Below are 23188 nucleotides of genomic sequence, written 5' to 3'. Positions count from 1 at the left end.
GGCATCCATGTCTAACTCCAATCGTATGAGCCTTTTTGATGGTTGAGTTCTTGGGCCATGCCAGGACTTTCCCTTCCATAAAGGTTATTCTATATCCTTTATCTTCAAGTGCCGAGATGGAAACTAAGTTTCTCTGTATCCCAGGTACAAACAATACCCCTGTAAGATGAAGAGAGATGTCTGATTTTAGATTTATAGTGCAGGTTCCAATTCCTTTTACGGGATAGTTAGTATCATTCCCAATAGTCACTTCCTCATCTAAATTCTTCACTAGACTATCTAGATGTTCTCTGAATCCGGTGATATGACGTGATACCCCACTATTAATTATCTAGGTGTTAAGGCTAGTTGATGCTTGGCTTGATAAGGCTGAATAGAAAACAAGTTTCTCGGAATCATTTTCTATGCTAGCCTTCTCAACTTCAGCAATAGAGGCTTGAGGTTTTGGCCTATCCAGACACTTCATAGCATAATGTCCATACTTGTCGCATATGAAACACTGCACTTGAGACATGTCCCTTCTCCTTTTAGATGAACATTTTCCACTTGTACCTTTGTCCTTTCTCTTTAAGTTCTTTTTCTTCCCCTTCTTGTGGGAATGAGAGTTCAACACATGAATGTCTTCATTTGTGGTACTTTGATTAATCCCCCTTGTGACTAATTTGGATTCTTCTTGAATACAATCTGTTTTCAATCGATCGAACTTGGGGAGTTTTGAACGAGCACTTATTCCTTGAATAAATGATTCCCATGATTTTGGGAGTCCATTTAGAGCCAGCATTGTTAACTCTTTGCTTTCGATTTGATGACCAATGGTAGAAAGCTGGTCCCTTAGCTCTGTTATCCTCATAAAGTATGATGTAACTGATTCTCCTTTATTCATCTTCACATGATGAAGTTGTCTTTTCAGTGTGAGATCACTGCTAGTGTTGTTTATCTCATACATGCTTTCAAGGGATTTGAACATGTGGTATGCTATGTCAAACTTTGAGATAATTGGAACAATGTGATCTCTGACGGCATCTACTAACACCTTCATGGCTTTGCTATTGTTTTTGTTCCATTGAAGTTTCTCATTTTCTTCATCTGGTTCAGGTACGACTCCTTTTAAAAATGAGTCTAATTCATTCTCTTTCAAAGTAAGCATAATCCTAAACTTCGATGATACGTAGTTTGAGGCTCCTTCAAGACGGTCTTCAAATCTAACTCCGCTTGCCATAGGAATGCGATTTTAGAAGATTCAAATGATAGTCTTGATAATCTTTAATTTCAAATCTGATCAGATCTTCCTTAGATTGGCTCTGATACCATGTTAAAGTGATCAGATTTGTCTATAGATAAATTTTAATTTTTCCTTGTTGCTATTGCTTTATATAGTTGGATATATTTGCCAACTTTATCTCCATTATTATCACTGAAGTAATAATAATGCTCTTAATTCAATTTGATCAGAATATGTTTGATATCTTTGGCTTGCACTTATTGATTTCTGTACTTACCATTAGAATCGAATTCATCCATATTATATATGTTTTTGATTAGACATATCTATGAATAGACACGCCTTCACGTGGAGTCATGTCTCTTCATAGACATGCTCCACTAAAAAGCAATGAATGATTACATAATCATTGATATTAAACAGCAAAGTAATACTGATCTGTTTAGCAGGATGATCGATTCATTATATTGATCATTCCATTGATCAATATATTCGACATTCATAACCAATTATAAATAATTCGATTCTCATAATCAAATTTGGTGTAATCAGCATGATACAATTTATACATAGTTAGTTTAATGTATAATCGATTTCCATAATCGATATTGGTTAGACTTCAAATCAATACATAATCAGATTAGTCGATTTACATAATCGACATTATTAATGATCATAATATAATATAATCTGATCAATACATAATCAGATTAGTCGATTCACATAATCAACTTCATTAATGATTAAGTACATAATATTGTTCTTTAATCGATCCAAGATATGATCGATTCGCTTTATCATTCAATCACAGGAAGATCGGTGATTTGCAATGATGATTATAATCGTCTCCAGAATTTCATGATTTATATTTAATGATCATAATCATGTATGTATATATTTAATTATATATATCCATATATATCATTAAATATATATATATATATATATATATATATATATATATATACACACACATGATTATTCATAATCATGTTATAATTAACATCAAGGTAAACACGTCGATTAGACTATATGAAAGGATAGATATCAAATGTTCACATATATGACTTCATCGGTTAGATTAATCTTACTAAAGCTACAATCATCAACAAATTTATGATTTTCATGAGCTTATAGGTCTGAAAACTATTAGAAATAGGAACCTTTATTAATTCTAGAAAATTATTTGTGAGGACAAAATGAGGAACATTGAAATGTCTTGATAGGGTTCGAATTTCCACTCCATCAAATGGTGATCAAATCAAACAAAATTTCAAAGACAAGGAGTCCCAATGTGGGTCAAATTTCCACTTGAGGGCAGAATCACAAAGGAAGGGATGAATCAATTCAAATGAGGATCAATAATAAAGTAGTCCCTATAGGCATCAAATCTCCACCAAGTGAAGGAATGAATAGAGATAATGCGGATGTTCTGGGAACTTATCTGTCCTTATGATGATCGATCTCCCACCAAGGTTGAAATAAAGTTTATCCCATAGGTGTTTAATTCAATGTTTTTTTTTTGCAGGTCTGCTATGAGGAAAGAAAGCATGATGATCAAGGCTTGAGGTGAAGGAGGATGCGGCTTGCGAGGATACTAAGAGCTTAGCACTTCAAAGCAACAAATGATAAAGGATCAACTCCAAAATGACAAGCATATTGCAAGGACAACATCACAAATGCGGATGAGGAAGATTAACACTTCAAGGATTGGAAGAGGACTTCAAGACAACGATTTCCAAAGGTAAAGATGTGGACTAGATCAAACATGAAGAGGACTTCACCTTGATGATGAACAAATGAAGGAAAGCAAGTTCAAGACATGAGCACAAAGGATTTCACATTAAGAAATCAGAAACTAAATCAAGCAATTTCAATATCAAAGAGCGCCAAGGAAGGAAATATTTCAAGATTCTGAGATTGGGAAAAATTTCCAAACATGTGGATGAAATTGTTATAGGTAAAAGGACAAGTTAATCAAATCTATAAGGCAAGTTGAGGTGGCATTCTAGTCACCATTCGTGCAATCAAAGGGTACCGAGTCAACATTCATTCAAGGAGGGAATAAGTGACACGTGGCACTACATCAAATATTATTTATCCTACTCACCCTGATCTCTCATTGGTCAATGTAATGGTGGTTGTAACAAACCCTAATTAGGGTTTCTATCTGTCGATCCTGGCCATTGATTGTGAATAAATTTGAGTCATTCATATGTGTAATGAGCTATCTATATAAGGCTCAATGCTCTCATTTGTAAAGGTTAATAGTTAGCAGTAGAAGAGTAGGAGAATAGTTGATAAGGCAGTTAGGAATTAGAAGTTAGAGTAGGAGTAGGGTAGGAGAAGAAGAAATTGTTGCTAAGACTTGTAAATGAACATACTCTTTTCATTGAAGATATGGTGAAATGTGTTGTTTCAACAACTTGCATGGTTTCCAATTATCATTTTCTTTTATGTTGATTAGATGAATGAAAGATTTTGTAGATGATTCATGGTGAAATTCCCATATCCACACTACTAGCAATTTGCTGATTGTAAACTCGCCTTGTGTGGTCAATTGGAATCCTTATTTAAGCTTAACTTCAATTGCTATCCACACATTGATATGTACTGCCTTGATGTGTGTGTCATGTCCCCAGCCTGACATCTCCTCAAATATAAAATATACTGATTAGAAAATTGTCTTATTTATAAGACATCACAATTTTCTCAGATCTAGCTAACCTCCTCGAGTTCGATGAAAAAATAAGTAAAATGTTGTTGACCTTCCATATTTTGGAGCCCTCCTTTATAATCAACATTTTATGGCTGACTACATCAGCATATGTTATATATACATTCATGACCGACTTCTTTGGAGGAGGGGGAGAACATAATAGGGTGGTTAATTAACCTTGCTCATATTTATGCAAGGTAAATGATTGTCAACTCATGTGCTTAAGACAGAGGCATATATATACAAAAGAGAAGCACCAATTATTAAGGGGAATGAGGAGTGATTGGTACATTCAAAATACCGCGATTAATATCTTATAAAAGCAATCATTGATGAGTAGTGATTACACTTTGACAACAATCTGCAGTGGATTCAACGTAGTTAAAGACAATGATTATATTATACAATATTACTATTAACACTATCGGATAGTAAACAACGACTAAATAGAATTAAGACCAATGCATAAACAGTCAGCGAACATTTAGTAATTTGACCACATTTGAAGACCCATCTTCATAGCCAATACAAATCAGATAAGTGGTCATCCCATGGATATCGATTTGGTATATTGATATCAAACATATCGATTATGAGTGTTAACGGTTGTTGGTGACATCAATAGGATGTTGATAAAGTATAGATTAATATCGAGTATCGATAGTTGGCAGCCAACCAATCGATATTCCCTATCGAACCAAAGGCCCGTCGCATGACTAGTTATGAACATCGATTATAATTAAATATAATTATTAATAGCAAGTAAACCGGTCGATATCCTTTAACGAATCTTCATCTATTAATAATATAAAGAGATGCGATCAACATAGAGGAAGGATCACGAATTAGGAAGGATGTGTCTATTCCAAGTGAAGAGTTGCCACTATTCCTTATTATAAGATATTTAATATGGAACGATGCTGAATCAGAAGGGGGAGGGAGGAGGAGGACTGCTACGTGGTTAGAGAGGAAGGTCTGGAAGCTACGGCAGCAGGTTACGCACAGGTAAGTAATGCATGAATAGTTTATTATATATGTTAATAAATATAAATAATGAATATTTCAATATTTATATTAATGGTAATGCATGAATAGATTGTTAGATATGTTAATAAATATAAATAATGAATATTTCAGTATTTATATTAATGGTAATGCATGAATAGATTATTATATATGTTAGTAAATATAAATAATGAATATTTCAGTATTTATATTAATGGTAATGCATGAATAGATTGTTATATATGTTAATAAATATAAAGAATGAATATTTCAATATTTATATTAATGGTAATGCATGAATAGTTTATTAGATATAAATAATGAACATCTCAATATATATATATATATATATATATATATATATATATATATATATATATATATATATATATATATATAAATAATGAAAATTTTAATACATATGTAATGAATATAAGTAATGAACAGTTTAATACATATGTTAATGAATGATTTTTAGATGTAAATGAATAGGTATAAACATATGTTAATGAATACATATCAATGAATAGTTAGGAATATACGTTAAGGTGAATATTTGATAATGGACATTTTCTGAATATATGTTATGGAATATATGCTAAATTAGGAATATGTAAATGTGAATTATGGAATGGAAAGTAGTAGTAATAAAAATGCAAAAAATGTATTATAAATGTAATCACATGATGGAGGCTATAGGGAGGAAACTCCCTTAGTCTAAGGGAGGGATTATGATAATCCCTAGGGCAGTATATATACTGAACATTGATATGCATATGTATGGCTTGGTTGATTAAGTTCAACCAAGAAGAGACGGATCTGGCCAGTCCCCTCTGAGGACTTGGATGATGTGATGCATCACCCAAGGCAAGGACTGGACATAGGGTCTTCCTTGGATGGCTTGGGTGTAAGAGGTTACACCCAAGACAGGAATTGAGTTAACCTTCGATTTCTTGGATGGCTTGGATGTAAGAAATTACATTCAAGATAGGGGTCGAATTCACCTTCGACTTCTTGGAGGGCTTGGAACCAAGATGGGTTCCAAGAAGGCGAGTTTCACGGCCGCCTAAGGACATACTTTCGTATGACATTCGTATCCTTTTTATTAGATAAAAATTGTGATTATGTTAATTAAGTATTTTAAAGTTAGATTGCAATTTAGACTAGTTATATATATATATATCTGTTGTATTCTAACAAACTGTTTTGCAGGACAATGATCTCTAACTAGTAGGGACATTACAGTGTGTCCATGTTGGTGGTAATTTGAACATCATACATTTACCTTAGTAGAGTGCACTAGCTTTGTGGAGTTGTTCATTGATGCCAAAGCAAAGTTTAGTTTAGTCTCACCAAGTCATCCAGTACATCCTACATTCCTAGGATTAGATTAAACTCTCTAAACCCTTTCCTTTTGATCTTTCTTTGTTAAATGAGTTAGTCCCACGTTCCAACAATGTCTAAGTATTCAAGCATTCATGTACAACATAACTCCCCTTGTGATTCCAGCATTGTTACATCAACCATTGAGCTTATCCATGCATCAAGACCTGACATTCGTAATCTTGCAGTTGTCTCATTTGATCATGAAGCATAGCATTTGAGAGACTTTGTTCAAGAGAGGATACGATACCTTGGTATTTTAATTTGTGTTCGTACGTGCATAAAAAACACATCAACACTTCCCAAGGTACAAGTGAAGGATTGCATTTATATTGTAATGGATAAATAAACCAAGTCTTCTCACTTCTTCAATATTTCAACAGGGCATAAAATAGTATAGGTGGCAGATCTATTCTTTAGAGAGGAGTTTATACTTCATGGGATACTTAGGAACATCATTAGAGATAGAGACAACAAGTTCATGAGCTTGTTTTGGCGGGAATTACTCAAGTTGTGTGTTGTTGAGTTGACTCCTAGCAATAGTTACCACCCCTAGACTAAAGGTCAAGTATAGATTGTTAATAAATAGGTGGAAGACTACCTACACAATTATTTTTTAGGGCAACAAAAGGCATGGGTTAAGTGGTTGCATTTGGGGGAGTTTTGTTACAACTCCACCTTTCACAGGACTATCACGATCTCCTTTTATGGCTTTGTATGTTATGAAGCTCCTAGCTTCATTGACTTACTTTTCAGAGATTGCAAAGTACCTAGAGCCAAAGATCTTCAGAAAACTCAAGACATCATGAGATCTTTGAGGGATAATATACAACAGGGTTTGAATTAGCAAAAGTTGTACATTGATCAACATCGTAATGAACAAACATTTGAGGTTGGTGACATGGTTTATTTGAGATTGCAGCCCTACAAGCAGTCCACTCTTAAAAGGAGTGGGTCAGAGAAGCTTAAGCCTCACTTCTATGGACCTTTCAAAGTCACTAGGAGGACCAAAGAAGTGGCTTATAAACTTGAGCTACTTGAGAGTAGCAAGGTGCACAATGTCTTCAACACATCTTGCTTTAAATGACACTTGGGCATAATCTAATTCCTTATATAGAGTTGCCTCCCTTGGATGAGGAAGACAAGTTTATACTAATTCTAGAGGTAGTGATTGATTTCAAGGAGTGTACTCTATGAAAGAGGTTTGCCATGAAATACTTGGTGAAGTGGAAGAACTTCATAGTGGAAGATGCTACATGGAAGAGTGAGCAGATTTTACAACATCCAAAGTTGTGATTGCTTGAGGACAAACAATCTTTGAAAGGGAGGACTCTAATGTCCCCTTCTTGCACCTAGCTCAGTATGAGCTTTCCATTAGCCTATTCTTGGATTCTTGTAGGCTAAGTGGATATTATTAGGGGACTCAAAGTCCTAAGCTGAGCTCTAGAAGTGATTTTTAGAGTGTTTCAACAAACTTTCTATTTTGCCAATGTCTATTTTTAGCACTTAGTCTTGGCTTCCATTCTCTTTCAACTTGCAATACCTTCTAGTTTTAGCCCTGGTGAGTCTAATGTTTTCATAGAGATACTATAAAGTCGCTTTATGACTTAAGTGAGGGTGACGGGTTCATGAGAGACCTTGGTCATGGCCTAGTAACATGGTGACTTTAAGTTGTTTTTAAAATACAAGACTTCTTCAAGGGGATGTCAAGGTATGGAGATATTTTAATATTTTAAAAGACTATTTTATTGCCTTCTAAATGGACGCGAAGATTGGAGAGACATAAAGTTAAACTTTATATTCAATGAGCTCTAGATGGGTCAAACCTCTTGGAGGTACTTTCATGTGCCTTGAAAAGAAAATTTGTAAGAAAATGAATTTAAATTGAAAGATGGTTGCCCTAATTCTTCACTCACTCTATGTATTCTCATTTGAGTTCTCATTTGGTTATGCTTGCTTTGACAACTTAATGTTATGCTGTTGGGTTGATTTTTGGAGTTCATCTTTTGCTTGATAGAAAACAACATCCTTCTGGGTAGCTGGTTTTGGTGGTGAAATGTCCACCCTAGTTGGTTGATGCTTTGGATTGAAAATAGTAAGTGATTTTTTGATTGTTGGTGATTTTTGGCTTGAGAAGAATGAAGATATTTTTAGTGTTTTGATATGGGTTTGATGGTTTGGATGTGGTGTCTGGATTTCTAGAGTGTGGTTTCAGTTTAGAGATTGTTAAAATCTTTTTCTGAATGTTGGTGTGAATTTTTTGAGTTATGGAGTTTTTTTTCTGAGCAGTTGGAAATCAAAGTTTGGCTCATATTTTAATGATCAGGCTTGCTATCAATATTGGTATTATTTCTGAGTGTTCCTCTTTGTTGGACGATACATTTTGAGTGGTCATTTGTTAGCTTTGGTGAAGAATTGAATTATTTATGCCAAAATACCCCTAGTACTGGGTGCCACCTCCTTGCTAGCCCATGGGTGGGTTTTGTAAGGGTTAAGGGAGTTTATGAGAATCGAAAAGTGATCTTCAACTAAGTTTTATACTGTTGTTCACAGAGATTGCTAGAGCAGACTTGGAGCAGCTAAGGACATATTCTATCACTCCAAGAAATCGCCTAAGTCCATTTTATGCCGTGCTTTGGTGCTGAAACAATTCTGAGTAGTCCTTTTCAGTGAATGAAGGTTATATTAAGTCTGCAAATTAAATAGTAAGTCTGATTTTCAGAATATTGTTCATTGATATCTGATTTGTAATGTTTGACAATGTTCCATGAAGTTTGAATGAAGTCTGGTTGTAATCAACACTTGTTATTCTATGATATGTTGCCAAGTTTCATGTTATATGCTTGTTTCTCATCTTGAATACAATCTAAAAGTAATCAAACAACAAATTACTTCATTGATTCACATTTTGCAAACACATCAAATTAAAAATATTAGGGGTGATTACTACACTCAGCTAACTCAGGGACTCCGAAGTTTGTATAGTTTTGCGTAGTACTCGAAGAGTCTTCAAACTATGGTTTTTAGCATACAAATTAACATGTAATGGGCAACTGAACTTAATCCTTGCAAAGTCCTTTTAACTTAAAGGAGTATTATTTGACCATGATTGTCCAAAGCTTGGCAGTAAATAATATTTCTCTGATAATGTCATTGAATCAAAAAAACTATTGTGTACATTTGACATCTTATTGTAAATTCATTCAAACAAGGTTCATCATTCTACAATGTCCTGTTTAAAATGGAAAATCCAATTTCCAGCAGAATTTCCAACATGATTCTGAATAATTTATCAGGCTGATGGATATTTAAGACTTCAGATTAGCTCATCGCATACTGGCAAGGTTTCTCTCAGTCCATAAATAGCAAATGAAAAAAGAATCTAATTATCTAAGAGTAAATTACGTAGAAAAAATGTCACTGCTTATTTGATTACCTCTGCTTGTCAAGAAATCTCATACAGTGTCTTTGTGATTAGTTAGAAATTTAAGAATTAAGCCTATCACAGGAGAACAGATTTATCAACTAAGTTGCTATCATCTGTATCAACAGTAATCTCTGGAACAGCAATTTCTGGAACTCTGTAATATACCTGTCACAAAAAAGGCAAGAGTTTAAGTTAAGAATTTGATTCAATACAATACTACACTTTCAAGCCAGTTAAAATTGATCAAGAATTCCATTTACCAAGCATGAACATGAAGCTAAAATTGATTTCAAAGTAATCAAGAAATTTACTTACTAGGCATGTACGTGGAGGTGAAAATATTTTCAGAGAATTTGGCCGATTGTTGAAATTTGTTTCTGGTCTCCCTGGGATACCTTCTGGGGAAGTGAAATGATCAACATCATGACTCACCTGTAAAAGTTATGATTGATTAGCTTCTGTAAATACTCAGTATTGTCTGACTTCATTAGCATATTCATATGCATTTTGCAACATGCAAAACTGTCTGATTCCTGACATATTAAAGGATAACATTCTGCATTTCAACAAATGCAATATTGAATAAAATATTTTAACTATTTTACTTATGATCCATTGAGCAATATATAAGGAAGATTACACTAGAAATTTCCGATAGGAAACATCCAAAAGTCTCTAAGATGTCAATGGAAACATGTGACTCTAAAACTAACCATTTTAGGTTCTTGAATAATATCACATGTCTAGATGTTACATCATGTAATAAAGGGAGCAATCTTTTAAATGTAGTTTTACGTCTTCACCCTGATTTTGTATCATCATTGTCCTCAATAAGGCTAACCTCTTGTCCAAATACAATTGATTCTTACATAGCTTCTTCAGAAGCCTTATAATCCCTTCTCGATAAAGTTTTCCTCATTTTTATATACCAGACATTCCTGAAAATCCAATCCACAACTGTCACATAGCCTTATGCAACATGCTGTACTTTTGGGACATCAAGAAGTAATGGCATTAGATTATAAAATTGGATAATTTCTTGATAAGAAATTAACAGAAAATAGGTTTAAATCACTAAGTGGAACACCACTCCACAAGCCATCTAGACAGAACTAGAGATTATTTCCCTGGAATTTTGAAAAAAGTGAATGATCTTTTCTTTGCAATGGACCATGTATATTAAGAATTTACTGGGAAAACTATAACACTTTTCTAGAAAAAAGAAGCAAACGAATTATGCTAAATATATAAAAGATGAATCCAATACCAGTAATGACTAGAGATCATACATTTGAGGGTAAATGCATGAATGATGGTGAAGGGAAATGATTTAACACTTGATCAGCTACTGTTCAAATAACTGCAGGCTCTTAAGTTTTAATACATGGATTGTTGATACGATGTTATTGTCCATAAAGAAATTAATATTAAAAACACTAGTGAGTATTGAAATCTTCGGAGATATAATATATGTCTGCAATGCATGTGATCCTTATTAATGAATTCAAAAGAATAAGGAGGTCCTTAAAATCATTGATGATTACCGAATATGGTGTTAAAAGGATCAAAGTAGAAACATAGAGGCCAATTAACCAAAAGTTATTAGGATTTTAATTAACCACAAAACAGTTGCATAGGATAGGCACCATGCCAAGGTCCCCCAATTAAATGTCATGCAAATTGATCTTATAGGTTGGGCCTACACTTCGTAAATGCTGGTTAGTGTTGTGATGTTTTCACACATTGCCCCATTGCAAATAGGGACCCCCACTTTTTTTTGCCTTCTAGGTTAGTTGTAGTGTCTTTAGCTATTAACCTTTCACTTGAGGAGGCGCAGTACCTTAGGTTGCCAGGAAGTAATCTAGTCATGTCTCTCTCTTTAGCTGGAATTGAGGTCAGTTTAGCTTTCAATAGCTTAGGAAATGAACGATTTGTGATGATAATTCCATTTGATCATCAACATCATATGCCTCCAAGGTCAGAGATAAAGTGTGAGTCATAAGAATTGAGAGATTAGATGCAAGTCAATTGGGACAAAGGCCAAAACACCATGAAAAGGCTTTGTTGATGATGAAGGACCCTTAGAGTGAACGAGGTAAGTGCCACTACTCACAAAATTGAGCAAGTGAGGTCACTGACAGTGACCCCCTAAAACCCTGCCCTTCTCATCAGCACTGCTAACAACCCCTTGAAACCCCAGCCTGCTGTTGGAGGTCATTTCCTGTGACCCCTCAATAATCCGACCAGTTCATAGGCATTTCCCGTGACCCATCCAAAAACCGACCAAGGTGTGGAAATATTTGCAATTGATGAGATGAAGATTTCTTGAAATGAATGCTTGATGTTTTAAGAGATAGTGATGATTGACATGGATAGAATCTTCTAGCAATGACTTGAAGTGCTTTAAACAAGGTGATTGAGCAGGTGAAGTTGACATCCTTGACTCACTATCAGTGCACCCTAGGATCCATGACCACTATTAGTGAAGGGTGAAAACCCCAACCATTGTCAATGCACCACCAAAACCGTGACCCTTTTGAGTGACTGCCAGTGCACATTCAAATCCCTACCCAAGGGTAGAAGAGATATGTCTAAGATGATGATAGGAAGATGAATTCAAAGGATCAAATAAAATATGAAAGAGGGAACGATTTTAAAAGGGTTGATCAAGTGAATGATCAAAGATGCTAATCAAGGGGATGCAAATGACTAAGGTTGGAAGTTGCTATTTCCACTTGAAGCCTAAAACCGCGACCAGGTTGCAGCACTGTCAGTGCACCCCCAAAAGTCCAAACTTATTGTAGCACTATCAATCCACCCTCAAAAGTCCGACCACTGTCAATGAGGAGTAAAAACCTGACCACTGCCAATTATGCCTCAAATCCCCGACCACTGCTAGTAGGGTCCAAAATCTCCGACCAGGTTGATATCACTTCCAGTTTGCCTTGAGAAGTTCGACCAAATATGTGTGAGAGAACGCAAATTTTAAAGTTGATTGAATGAATGATCAAGGGTGATAATCAAATGGTGTAAGCAGCAAGGTTGGAAGCTTTCACTTCCACCTAAGGGCTAAATCTATAATCATCTTGCAAGCATTGTCAATGCCTATCAAAAAGTCTGATCACTTTTGATGATAGCAAGTTCACCTTCAAAAACCCAAACTTCCTATGCACCCTAAACGTCCGAACTGTCAGTACTCCTCCAAAAATATGACAATTGTCAGTGGGTACCTAAAAATCCGAACTTCTTGAAGACCACTGCCAGTGCTACTTGAAAAATCCAACCTGCCTTAGACTACTTCCACTTGGCCATGAAACACCCGGTCGAGGGAAACAATAAGGATTATTGCTACTGTGTCACTGCCCGAATAGTAAAGATGGGTTGCTTTCATAAAGATAGGTAAGGTGATTCAAATATCTGATCAAACAAAAGAACTAAAGCAAAAGAACAAATGAGGAAAGAGGTGAATAAGAAGTGAAGTCCTTGTTGACTTCCAGTTCAACCTCAGATCCACGAAGTCCTTGCTGAATTCCAGTTCAATCTCAAATCTCCGACCTCCTCTTATCTAGTGTCAGTAGCACATCAAAAGTCTGCCCATCTAAAGTCACTTCTAATCCATGGCTTAGAAAGCTAATGAGTAAGGACGGATCTCAGACCTGAAATCAAGTAAAATCAGACATGTCTCAGACCTGAAATATAACAAATCAGACATGAAATCAGCAAAATCGGATATGAATCAGAACTAAGAACATCATTTCCCCAGTAAAATCAGTCATTTCTTGATCTAAGTAATGATTTGAAGGCGAGAATTAGGGCAGTAAGAAGTACTTTATTTATATTGTTCTTGATTTGTATCCGTGCTCTTTTCAAGTTGAAGCTGGCAAAGCATATGAAAAGGAAAGGTGAAGGCTCATCAGCTCACTTCCAACATCAATATCACACCATTCAAGACTTCAGCACATGGAGGAGGGTCCAACACATTACAACACTCCAAGTCTCAACCTCATGCAAGGCAGCGGCTAGGAGAACTTCAATCACAAAGAAAGACACCATAAAGCAAGTGTTGGGCGCACCATCAAAGGAAATCAACACATATACTTCACTCTTTCCATTACACTTCAAGCTAGAAAAGTATATGCAACATGAGGATACCAGCTTGCCTCATGGAGAGAGAGATTTCACCACATAGAAGAGATCAAGGACAAGTTCGAGACATCATAATGAAGGAATTATTATAGAAGAAGAGGATACAAAGGTGATCAAGATAGGAGACAATTCCAAAAGAGTTAATCAAAGTGAGAAAGATTGATCCCCAAAAATAAGGCAATTCGGAATATCTCCTACCTTCATCTCATTCATGAATGAAGCTTGGAAGTATCAAGAGATATGCCTCAATCGCCTACATTTGTGATGAGTTACAAGGAACAACCTAAGGTGGCGCCCAATCATCTTCAACTCAATCACTTCATTCCAAGTGAGAGTGTTCAGATTCAATGCACCTAACTCATCCAACAAAGAGATAACTACCACATGTGGGCACAAAGTTCAATATACCTACCCTCACCATCTATTGGTGAATAATTCAATGAAGGACATGTATCCCATTAAATGTAATTTTAGCATTGGTCAAGCATTAAATGCTATGCAATGGGTGTAACAAACCCTAATTAGAGTTTTTATATTGTAATCTTGGCCATTGATTGTGAATCAATCTGACCCACTCATTGTAAAGAGCTATCTATATAAGACTCACTTTTCTCATTTGCAAAGGTTAATAGTCAATAGTCAATAATTGGCAGGTAGCTAGCAATTAGAAGTAGAGTATAAGGCAGAAATTGTTGCCAAGTTTGTAAATACATGTCCTTTTCATTGAAGATATGGTGGAATGTGTTGTTTCTTCTACATAATTGCATGCTTTCTTGTTGGATCCTCATGTAGATGATGATAATTAGATGGATGAAAGATCTTTGTGTATGATTGATGGTGAAGCTCCTATGTTCATATTACTAGTATTTCATTGATTGTGAGGTATCTTGCGTAGTCAACCGAACTCATTTATTCAAGCTTAACTTCAATTGCTATTTCTTCATTGATATGCATCGTCTTGATGGTGTCTATGTCCATGGTAGTGCTTTGAACATCATATGCTTACATTAGGAGATGGCACTAAACATTGTGGAGTTGTTGCTTTGCATGGCAAAACAAAGTCTAGTTGAGTTTCACCAAAGATTGTCCATCGTTCTTACATTCTAGGATTAGATTAGCTTCTTAAACCCTATCTATTTATCTTTTTCAAAATTAAGTAAACTCTACGTTCCAGCAACATTTAAGCATTCAAGTATCAACGTAAGTCTCCTTGTGATTCCAAAAACATCACATTATACACACTAAGCCTATCCAAGAGCATGTACAAACCTGACATTCAGAACCTTTGAGTCATCCCATTTGATCATATTGTTTAGCACTTGGGAGGATTTTGTCCAAGAGAGGATAGAATACTTAGTATTTTATTTTGTGTTACATAGTACATAAAAACACATCAACAGTTAGCCCGCTCAGTTTGAATGTCCAACACATGAAACTTGTATACATATTCGTTGAATTCTTTCATTTTTGTAAATCATGAATTTGCCAACTCTATAAAGTACTTCATTGCTTCTGAAATTTTAGGGTATATGAAGAGAAACCTGTGACTTATGAAGTAATGGCCTACTCAAAGAGGAGTTTTGGGCTTTTATGACAGGCTGATGGATGAAGAACATGTAAGACCAAAACCAAAGACTGGTTTATGTTTAGCCAGAATGATCTTTTGATCTCAGTTTCCCCTTCTAGAGATGCTTAACATCAGTTGTCATGGTTAATCATCTTAATCAGCTCTTATACTTCTTATGAAGAATAAACTTCTTAGAAAGACCGAATAAAAGGAAACTTTTATAGCATTGGATGAGCTAAACTGTAATGGCTCCTTATAATTATCGTCTCATCATGCAATTCAAGAACGTGGACCTCTATAAGAAAGTACTTCACAGAGCACAATGGAGTCAAAGAATGGAAACAGCTGTATTCAAGCAATTTGGAGCCATCAACAACCTTGAAATTAAGAGAAAAGATCCATCTTCTATTCTAGAAAGGTTCTCATCAGCTGACTTTGGACAATGATGTCTCTGCAGTGGTGAATGTGAAACTAAATTACCAGTGTCTCGTGGTGGCATATCCTGGGGGTTTTCTGTCATTTCTTGAGATGGAGATATTTAGGGGATAGGGAAATGGGGACAGAATGTCCCTATCACATCCCATTTTCTTTCTCAAAAATTGAGGATATCACTTCACTATGGGGACACATCTCCTAGGAATGTCCCCTAAAGGTGTTAAAGCATTAGTAGCCTCTGCAAGATAAGACCCTTCTAACTCAGTAATCTCCTATGTTCTGTTTACTCATTTCATGCTTTATGTTTTGATCACAATCATGATATTAATATTGGATTAGATTGACGACCTGCTTAACTATGTTAAGCGTCAATCTATAATGCTATCGGGCTATTAACCCGATAGCATATTAATGTCGATTCATATTGGCATTAATATGCTATCGGGGTATTAACCCGATAGCATACAATACTAACAACTTTTGTTATTGTTTATGTTATTAATCCATATGCTTTGATACCGATTCATAATCGGGTATGTTTTATCTGTAACAATTAACATATGATATCGATCAGATATGATTAAAACACTATTGCCATTAAGCACTATTATCATCAGCAATTATACCGATTCATTATCGGGCATAGTATAAACGTTGTTATCATTAATGACACCGATTCATTAGCGGGCATGATATAAACGCTGTTAAGATACCGATTAATTATGAATTGGTTAGCAGGGGTCACGACCAAGTGACATCTTGGTCGGACATGTCTAAAAGACATGTCCGATCAAGGTGCCACTTGATCGTGGCCACCCTACTACTTATACAACATTCCAATCAAAGGAGATGTCATTGAAATCGATAAATGTTCATTCTCCTTACCTGCAGTAAAAGTGAAAGATTACAATATTAGTATCATTGACATAATATAAAATTCAAATACACCATCCTACATATAACCTGTCCATTAAATTGGAAATTACAATACATTTACATGGTATCAGAGCCAAGTTGATCGAACTTGAGGCTATTTAATTTCGTGAAACAAATTTAAGAACAAGGTTATATACTACATCACATTTCTTCAAATGGCCAGTGCTATCAGATTCGAAGACAGACTCGGAGGTGGCAATGATTTTTCAGCCTGGAAATTCAGAATTCAAATGATCTTAAAGGAGAACAAAGTGGATTCATTTGTTCAAACTAAAAATGATCAACCCGAGAATGAACCTGACAAAACAACATGGATTGAGGGAAATGAAAAAGCAATAAAAATAATAGTTGATGGGGTGAGAAACAACATAATGCCCATCATAAGAAAACATCAGACAGCCTATAAAATGTTCAAAGCTCTTGAAAGCACATTTGAGATATCAAATGCAAGTCGAACTCTAGCACTAAAACGAGAAATAAATCATATCACCATGAACAAAGGGGAGACAATCAACGCCTACTTCATGCGGATATCAGTTCTAAAAGATGAACTTGCAACTCTGGACTACGAGATCCGAGGCAAAGAGCTAACACTCATTGCTTTAGATGGGTTGCCTAGTGGATGGAGCACATTCGTCCAAGGCATCAGTGCAAGGTCCAAATATCCCAAATTTGAAAGATTAAGGGATGACTGTCTCCAAGAAGAATCAAGATTGAACAAAATTAGGAATGAAACACAAGAATATAGATGAAGACCTGCAGGTTCTAAACACCAACTCCAACAAACAAAACAAGAAAAGGCAGTTTAGAAAGAGAAAAGGTCGTCAAGGCAAGAACACTCCAAAGAAGGACTTATCTCATATTCAATGTTACAGATGTGATTAGTTCGGACACTTCGTTGCAAAATGCCTAGAAAGAACCAAGAAACATGCTACATTTGTCAAAGCAGGGAAGACTAAAGGGGAAGATGACTCCGGGAAATACGTATTCTATTCAGCGCTCACAAGTCAAGCTTCTAACAAAATCAACTCATGGGTAATTGACAGTGGTTCATCCAGGCACATCATTGGGTTTAGAGAAGCACTTGATTCCATGACAGAGAAGAGTGATGAGGACGTAACCATCAGAGATGACTCCACATATCCAGTCAGAGGAGTAGGAATCTGCACCATCAAATTGAAGACAGGCATAACCTTACAGCTTGAAGGAGTACTATATGTCCCCGGTATCAAAAGAAACCTAGTTTCTATATCAGCACTGGAAGATAAAGGATATAGAGTGACGTTCATGAACAACAAAGTATTGGCCTGGCCAAGGAACTCCTCCATCAAGAAGGCAAAGACCATTGGACAGAGACAGGGTTATTTGTATGAGTTATGCACGGAAACCAATCTAGCTCTAATCCATGAAGCCACTAATGCAAATTAAGTTTGGCATAGAAGATTAGGCCATCTGAATTTTAGGGCTTTATTTTAAATGGGAAACCTTGTCACAGGTCTACCCAAATTAAAGCAAGATCATTCAGGGGCATGCAAAGGATGTGCCCTAGGTAAAAATACCAAAGGTGCATTCCAAAATAGTACTAGGAAAACTAGCAAAATTCTAGAGTTAGTTCATTCTGATGTATGTGGACCTATGTCCGTATCCTCTCTCGGGGGATTCTTGTATTATGTAATATTTGTTGATGACTACTCTAGGAAGACTTGGATCTACTTTCTGAAAAGTAAAGAATCAGAAGAGATCCTCTCTAGGTTTAAAGAATTTAAATCACTAACTGAAAACCACTCAGGAAACAAAGTTAAAACCCTAAGAACCGACAATAGGGGAGAATACACATCAGATTCATTTAAAGAATTTTGTATAGATAATGGGATTAAGAGGGAGCTTACTATACCTTATAACCCTCAACAAAATGGGGTAGCAGAAAGGAAAAATAGGATTATAGTTGAAGCTGCCAAAGCCATGATACTAGATCAAAACCTTAACACTAATCTCTGGGCTGAAGCTTCCAGCACTGCTGTGTATATACAGAACAGGTGCCCTCACTCCCATCTTGAAGATAAAACTCCTGAGGAAGTATTCACTAAGATCAAGCCTGATATTAGTCACCTTAGGATATTTGGATGTCCTGTCTATATCCATATACCTAAAGAAAAGAGACTAAAACTAGAACCTTCTGGAAAAAGAGGATTGCTTGTAGGATATAGTGAAACCTCCAAAGCCTACAGAATCTATGTACCTGGTCAAAGAAATATTGAACTAAGTAGGGATGTAATATTTGAAGAAGACCTAGCTTTCAAAAGAGCTCAAAACTTCATAGAAACTGAAATCTACATAGCTACCTCTAACTTAGATGAAAATCCTGCCCCTGAGTTTCAGAGGGAGAATCTAGATGAAACTGAAAATGAAAATGAAAACACACCTAGAAATCTCAAGAAAAGACCACTATGGGCCACCAAAACTGTAGAAGAAGCTCAGAGGTTTGCTGCTCCTTTTGGAACCTTCAGAGAAAGCAAAAGACCTAATAAGTTTACTAGCTATGTTGCTCTTATGAATGACCTATCTAAAAACGAACCTGACAATGTAACAAATGCCCTTAAACATCAAGTATGGAAGGATGCTATGACTAAAGAGTATCAATCCATAATGAAAAATGATGTATGGGAAATTGTCTCTAGGCCAACTAAGAAGTCTATTGTTTCTTCTAAATGGCTCTTCAAGATCAAACATGCAGCAGATGGCAACATTGAAAAATATAAGGCAAGATTTGAAGCTAGAGGTTTTTCTCAAAAGGAAGGGATAGACCATAGTTGAACTACTCGCGACTCGGCTCGACTCGCCAAGCCCCTGGGAAAAAAACTCGGCGAAAACTCGGGAAAAACTCGGAAAAACTCGGCGAAAAACTCGGCAACTTAAAAACACGCTTAAACTTAGTAAAAAATGCATTTTTTTTGCAATTTTTAATGAGAAGATGCATCCAAAGAGTCAATAAATGATAACACAAAAGAAACAAGCTGATTCTAGATATATTTAAATGCAAAGTGTCTACAAAATCGCATCCTCATGAGGAATGCTGATGGCTGGAAGCCTGAAGCAAAATAGTAAATTACTAAATAGTTTTTGTAAAACCAAAAGTAAATACATCATCACAAATTACAATTACAACTTCCTCTTCCCAGCTCTAGAAAAAACATGGGGAGAGGTAGAACTAGAGGGTCTAGACTGTCTAGTCGTATAAGTCTGCTGTGGGACTGGGCGTGACTGTGCCTCCTCGCTCGGTATGGTTGATTGAGACTCATTCTCCATCCTGGATGAAGCTATGTCTCCACCTGCCTCTGGCACTGGCAATGAATCCTCATCCTCATCCTCATCCTCATCCTCATCCTCCTCAATGTCATCCAGCCTGAAACCAAATCCACCCCCCTCCTCCATAGCCTGCCTCTCCAAATCAGTGATGTCAGTGTCGGAAAACAATGGAGGCTGCTCCTGTGATGTCCAATCACTGTAAGGATCTATATCATCCAAGTCAATTGGACCACCTTCTAGTTCCTCTACCTTCTTTACGCGCAATCGAAGATTATATTGCACGTAGACAAGGTCATTGAGCCGTTTCTGCGCTAACTTGCTCCTCTTCTTCGTGTGGATTGCTTCAAACAAGCTCCAATTGCGCTCACAATTGGATGAACTGCAAGGCTGACATAAGACTCTGAGGGCAAATTTTTTGAGATGTGGGGTGTTTCCACCCCAATTTTGCCACCAAGCATCTGCAAAATAAATAAAATGGAAAAGTTAGAAAGCAAAGAGAAAAGAGAAAACATAATTTATCAATCATTTTAGTCTTTAGATCCCAAAATCCAAATGGCAAATGTTATACCTGGGGTTTGAGTGGTTCTTCCTCTCCTAGCCAGCTCTGAAGAGAATAGCTTACCCCTTCCTCCCTCATAATTTTGGAGCTCACTCACAATGAGGTCTCTCTCCTCAACATCAGGTACCATCCTCTCAATGCATGTACTGAGGCCCTCCATGACTTCTCCATTCGAATCTGAGTAAGAACCCCCGAACCTAAAACGAGGGTTGAGGAAGTACCCTGCTGCATGAATGGGTTGGTGGAGCTGATTGTTCCACCTCCTATCAACAATTTCCCAAATGGGATCAAATTTGAGCCTATCCCCCTTGTAGTAATTTTTGATAGACTCTTTGGCCCTATCCATGGCCTCATAAAGATATCCCATTGGGGTTTTATCCCCATCCACCAAGCGAAGAACTCGAACCAAGGGCTCTGACACCTACAATTAAAAAATACAAATTACAAAAAGATCAAAATTTAAATAATGAAGTTACAAATTAGTAATGAGAGACTTGAATCAAAAATAACTAAAATTTAAAAATTAAAGTTTTGAAGTAACAACCTTCACAATCTCTGCAGCCCTTTGTGCAAATTGGTTGTCGAAGACTATGCATGCGACAGCCTCTCCTTCAGGCTTCTTTGAATAAGGTGAGTTAAGCCATTCTCCACTCACAAACATTTGTTTCAAAGAAGTCAATGCAGCAAGAATGCTTTGCAACGTCAAGAAAATCGTTGCAAACCTTGTGACACCAGCTCTCACCAAATCTTTCCCTTGCGTGTGTTGTCTCATCAAATTTAGGACCCAAGGGTGATTGTAGATATATTTAGTGATCCTCCTTGCATCTTCCACAACTGGAGTCACCCACTCAAGTTTTCCTATGTCCTCCAAAAGAAGGTCAAGGACATGTGCTGCACAAGGTGTCCAAAAAAGAGTGGGGTGCCTCTCTTGGAGGATTCTTCCTGCAAAAGAAGAATTTATTCTTAAGAAATATGCAACCAAGTAAAACAAAGCCCACAACAAATGAGAATATTGCTAATGCCTAAAGGTGATAATTCAAAAGGATTCTACCTGCTGACACATATGCTGCTGCATTATCTGTGATGATTTGCACCACATTCTCTACCCCCACCTCCATGATGACACGCTCCAACATTCCAGCCAATGTTTCTGCATTTTTCACCTTGTTGGAGGCATCGATAGATTTCAAGAACACTACATTGTCCTTGCAAGCGACCAAAAAATTGATGATGGTGCGGTTCTTGCCATCTGTCCACCCATCAGAAAGAATGGTGCAGCCATAATTTGCCCAATCAATTTTTTGATCCTCCATCACTTCTCTTGCCCTAGCAACTGCATTTGTGAGCAACCTGTAAATGCAAAGTGAAATTAGGTATTAGTACACAATTTTGATTTAATAAACAAGAAATCTAAAATATAATTAAAAATGAAATCAAGTGGACTATGTAGTAATTTACTAACCTCCCACTCAAATCCCTGCGAGAAGGGGCCTTGTACCCCTTTCCTGAAACTGTCATAGCAGTCACCAAATTCAACCAATAAGCATTCTCCGCCACATTGAATGCAATGTTGTTGAAGTACCAAAAATCAGCAACTGCAATGTCAGTTTTCTCATGTACCTCCTTATTCCATCCACTAGCCTCTAATGATGGTTGTCCTCCAGGTGTGTTTCTGGGCACAAAATAATCACCTATCGAACCTGATCGTTGTGATGGAAGTGGAACAGGGCCCCGGCCAGGTACTCTACTAGAGGAAGCAGAAGCAATGGGTGAGCTGATGGTCGGTTTGCGGATACGTGGGCCACGCCGAGAGCCCACTATGCCCTCAAGTGCTTCTTCTTCCTCTTCAAGGTCAATAGAAACACCTTGAGATTCAGCTATGGCTGATCTCATGGCTAGTTTTGCCCTCTCCCTTTGCAGTTTCTTCTCTTCCCCAGCTGCAAGAAGGGCATTCATTTGTCTTTTTATTTCTTCATTGGTCCCAGGGCATGCTCTAGCATCATGCCTATCTATTCCTGCAAGGTGGTATTTGAGGCGGTTGATGCCTCCATGAAGTATTCTCTCACACTGTATGCATATAATTGACCCAGGATCGGGTCCCTCATAGGCATACCTCCATGCCCCATCTCTAGCACCTCTAGGACGGGTGCCTATAAATCCAGATGGGCATGGATCTAGTGGCCATTGCTCCCTTGCCATGATTAATGCTTACTTAACCTACACATACAAAGTGCAAAAAAAAATTAACATTTTAGTTAAACAATTTAGCACTAAGCAAACTATCTACATTAGTTTAAATAAATTTAGACATCATTCGAAGTTTTTTTTAAAAAAAAGTAGGGTTTGAATTTTTTTTTGAAAACTAAATTCTTCAAAAAAATTGTGAAAATTCAACAAGAATTGTGTTAAATCTTGTGTAAATAACTTAGAAATGATTTAGACTACCTAGGAATCATTTGTAATCAATCTAAATGCAACAAAAA

General features: G+C 36.5%; 2 protein-coding genes across 4 annotated transcripts in view; both read right to left on the bottom strand.

Annotated features, from left to right (window-relative positions):
• Positions 1-9454: 9454 nt before the first annotated feature.
• LOC131031610 (1,4-alpha-glucan-branching enzyme 1, chloroplastic/amyloplastic) overlaps positions 9455-23188 on the bottom strand; it is a 203499-nt gene continuing 189765 nt past the window's right edge. For all 3 annotated transcript variants that reach the window (XM_057962766.2, XM_057962768.2, XM_057962767.2), the window contains exons 13-14: positions 10072-10188; positions 9455-9921 (exon numbers count right to left, since the gene is read on the bottom strand). In XM_057962766.2, coding sequence (XP_057818749.2) covers positions 9832-9921; positions 10072-10188 — 207 coding nt within the window. In that variant the 3' untranslated portion in view covers positions 9455-9831. The remainder of the gene's footprint in view (positions 9922-10071; positions 10189-23188) is intronic.
• On the bottom strand, positions 19648-23008 carry LOC131033135 (uncharacterized). Its single transcript, XM_057964271.2, has 5 exons — positions 22168-23008; positions 21757-22055; positions 21250-21647; positions 20715-21126; positions 19648-20604 (listed from the first exon to the last, which is right to left on the bottom strand). Exons 1-5 carry the CDS (start codon positions 22902-22904, stop codon positions 20000-20002), a joined length of 2451 nt encoding a protein of 816 aa, XP_057820254.2. The 5' UTR covers positions 22905-23008; the 3' UTR covers positions 19648-19999.

This window comes from Cryptomeria japonica, chromosome 2, assembly GCF_030272615.1.
Source record: "Cryptomeria japonica chromosome 2, Sugi_1.0, whole genome shotgun sequence".
In the NCBI taxonomy this organism is placed as follows: Eukaryota; Viridiplantae; Streptophyta; class Pinopsida; order Cupressales; family Cupressaceae; genus Cryptomeria; species Cryptomeria japonica.
Note: the sequence above shows the minus strand (reverse complement) of the source record. Positions and strands in the feature narration are given on the sequence as shown.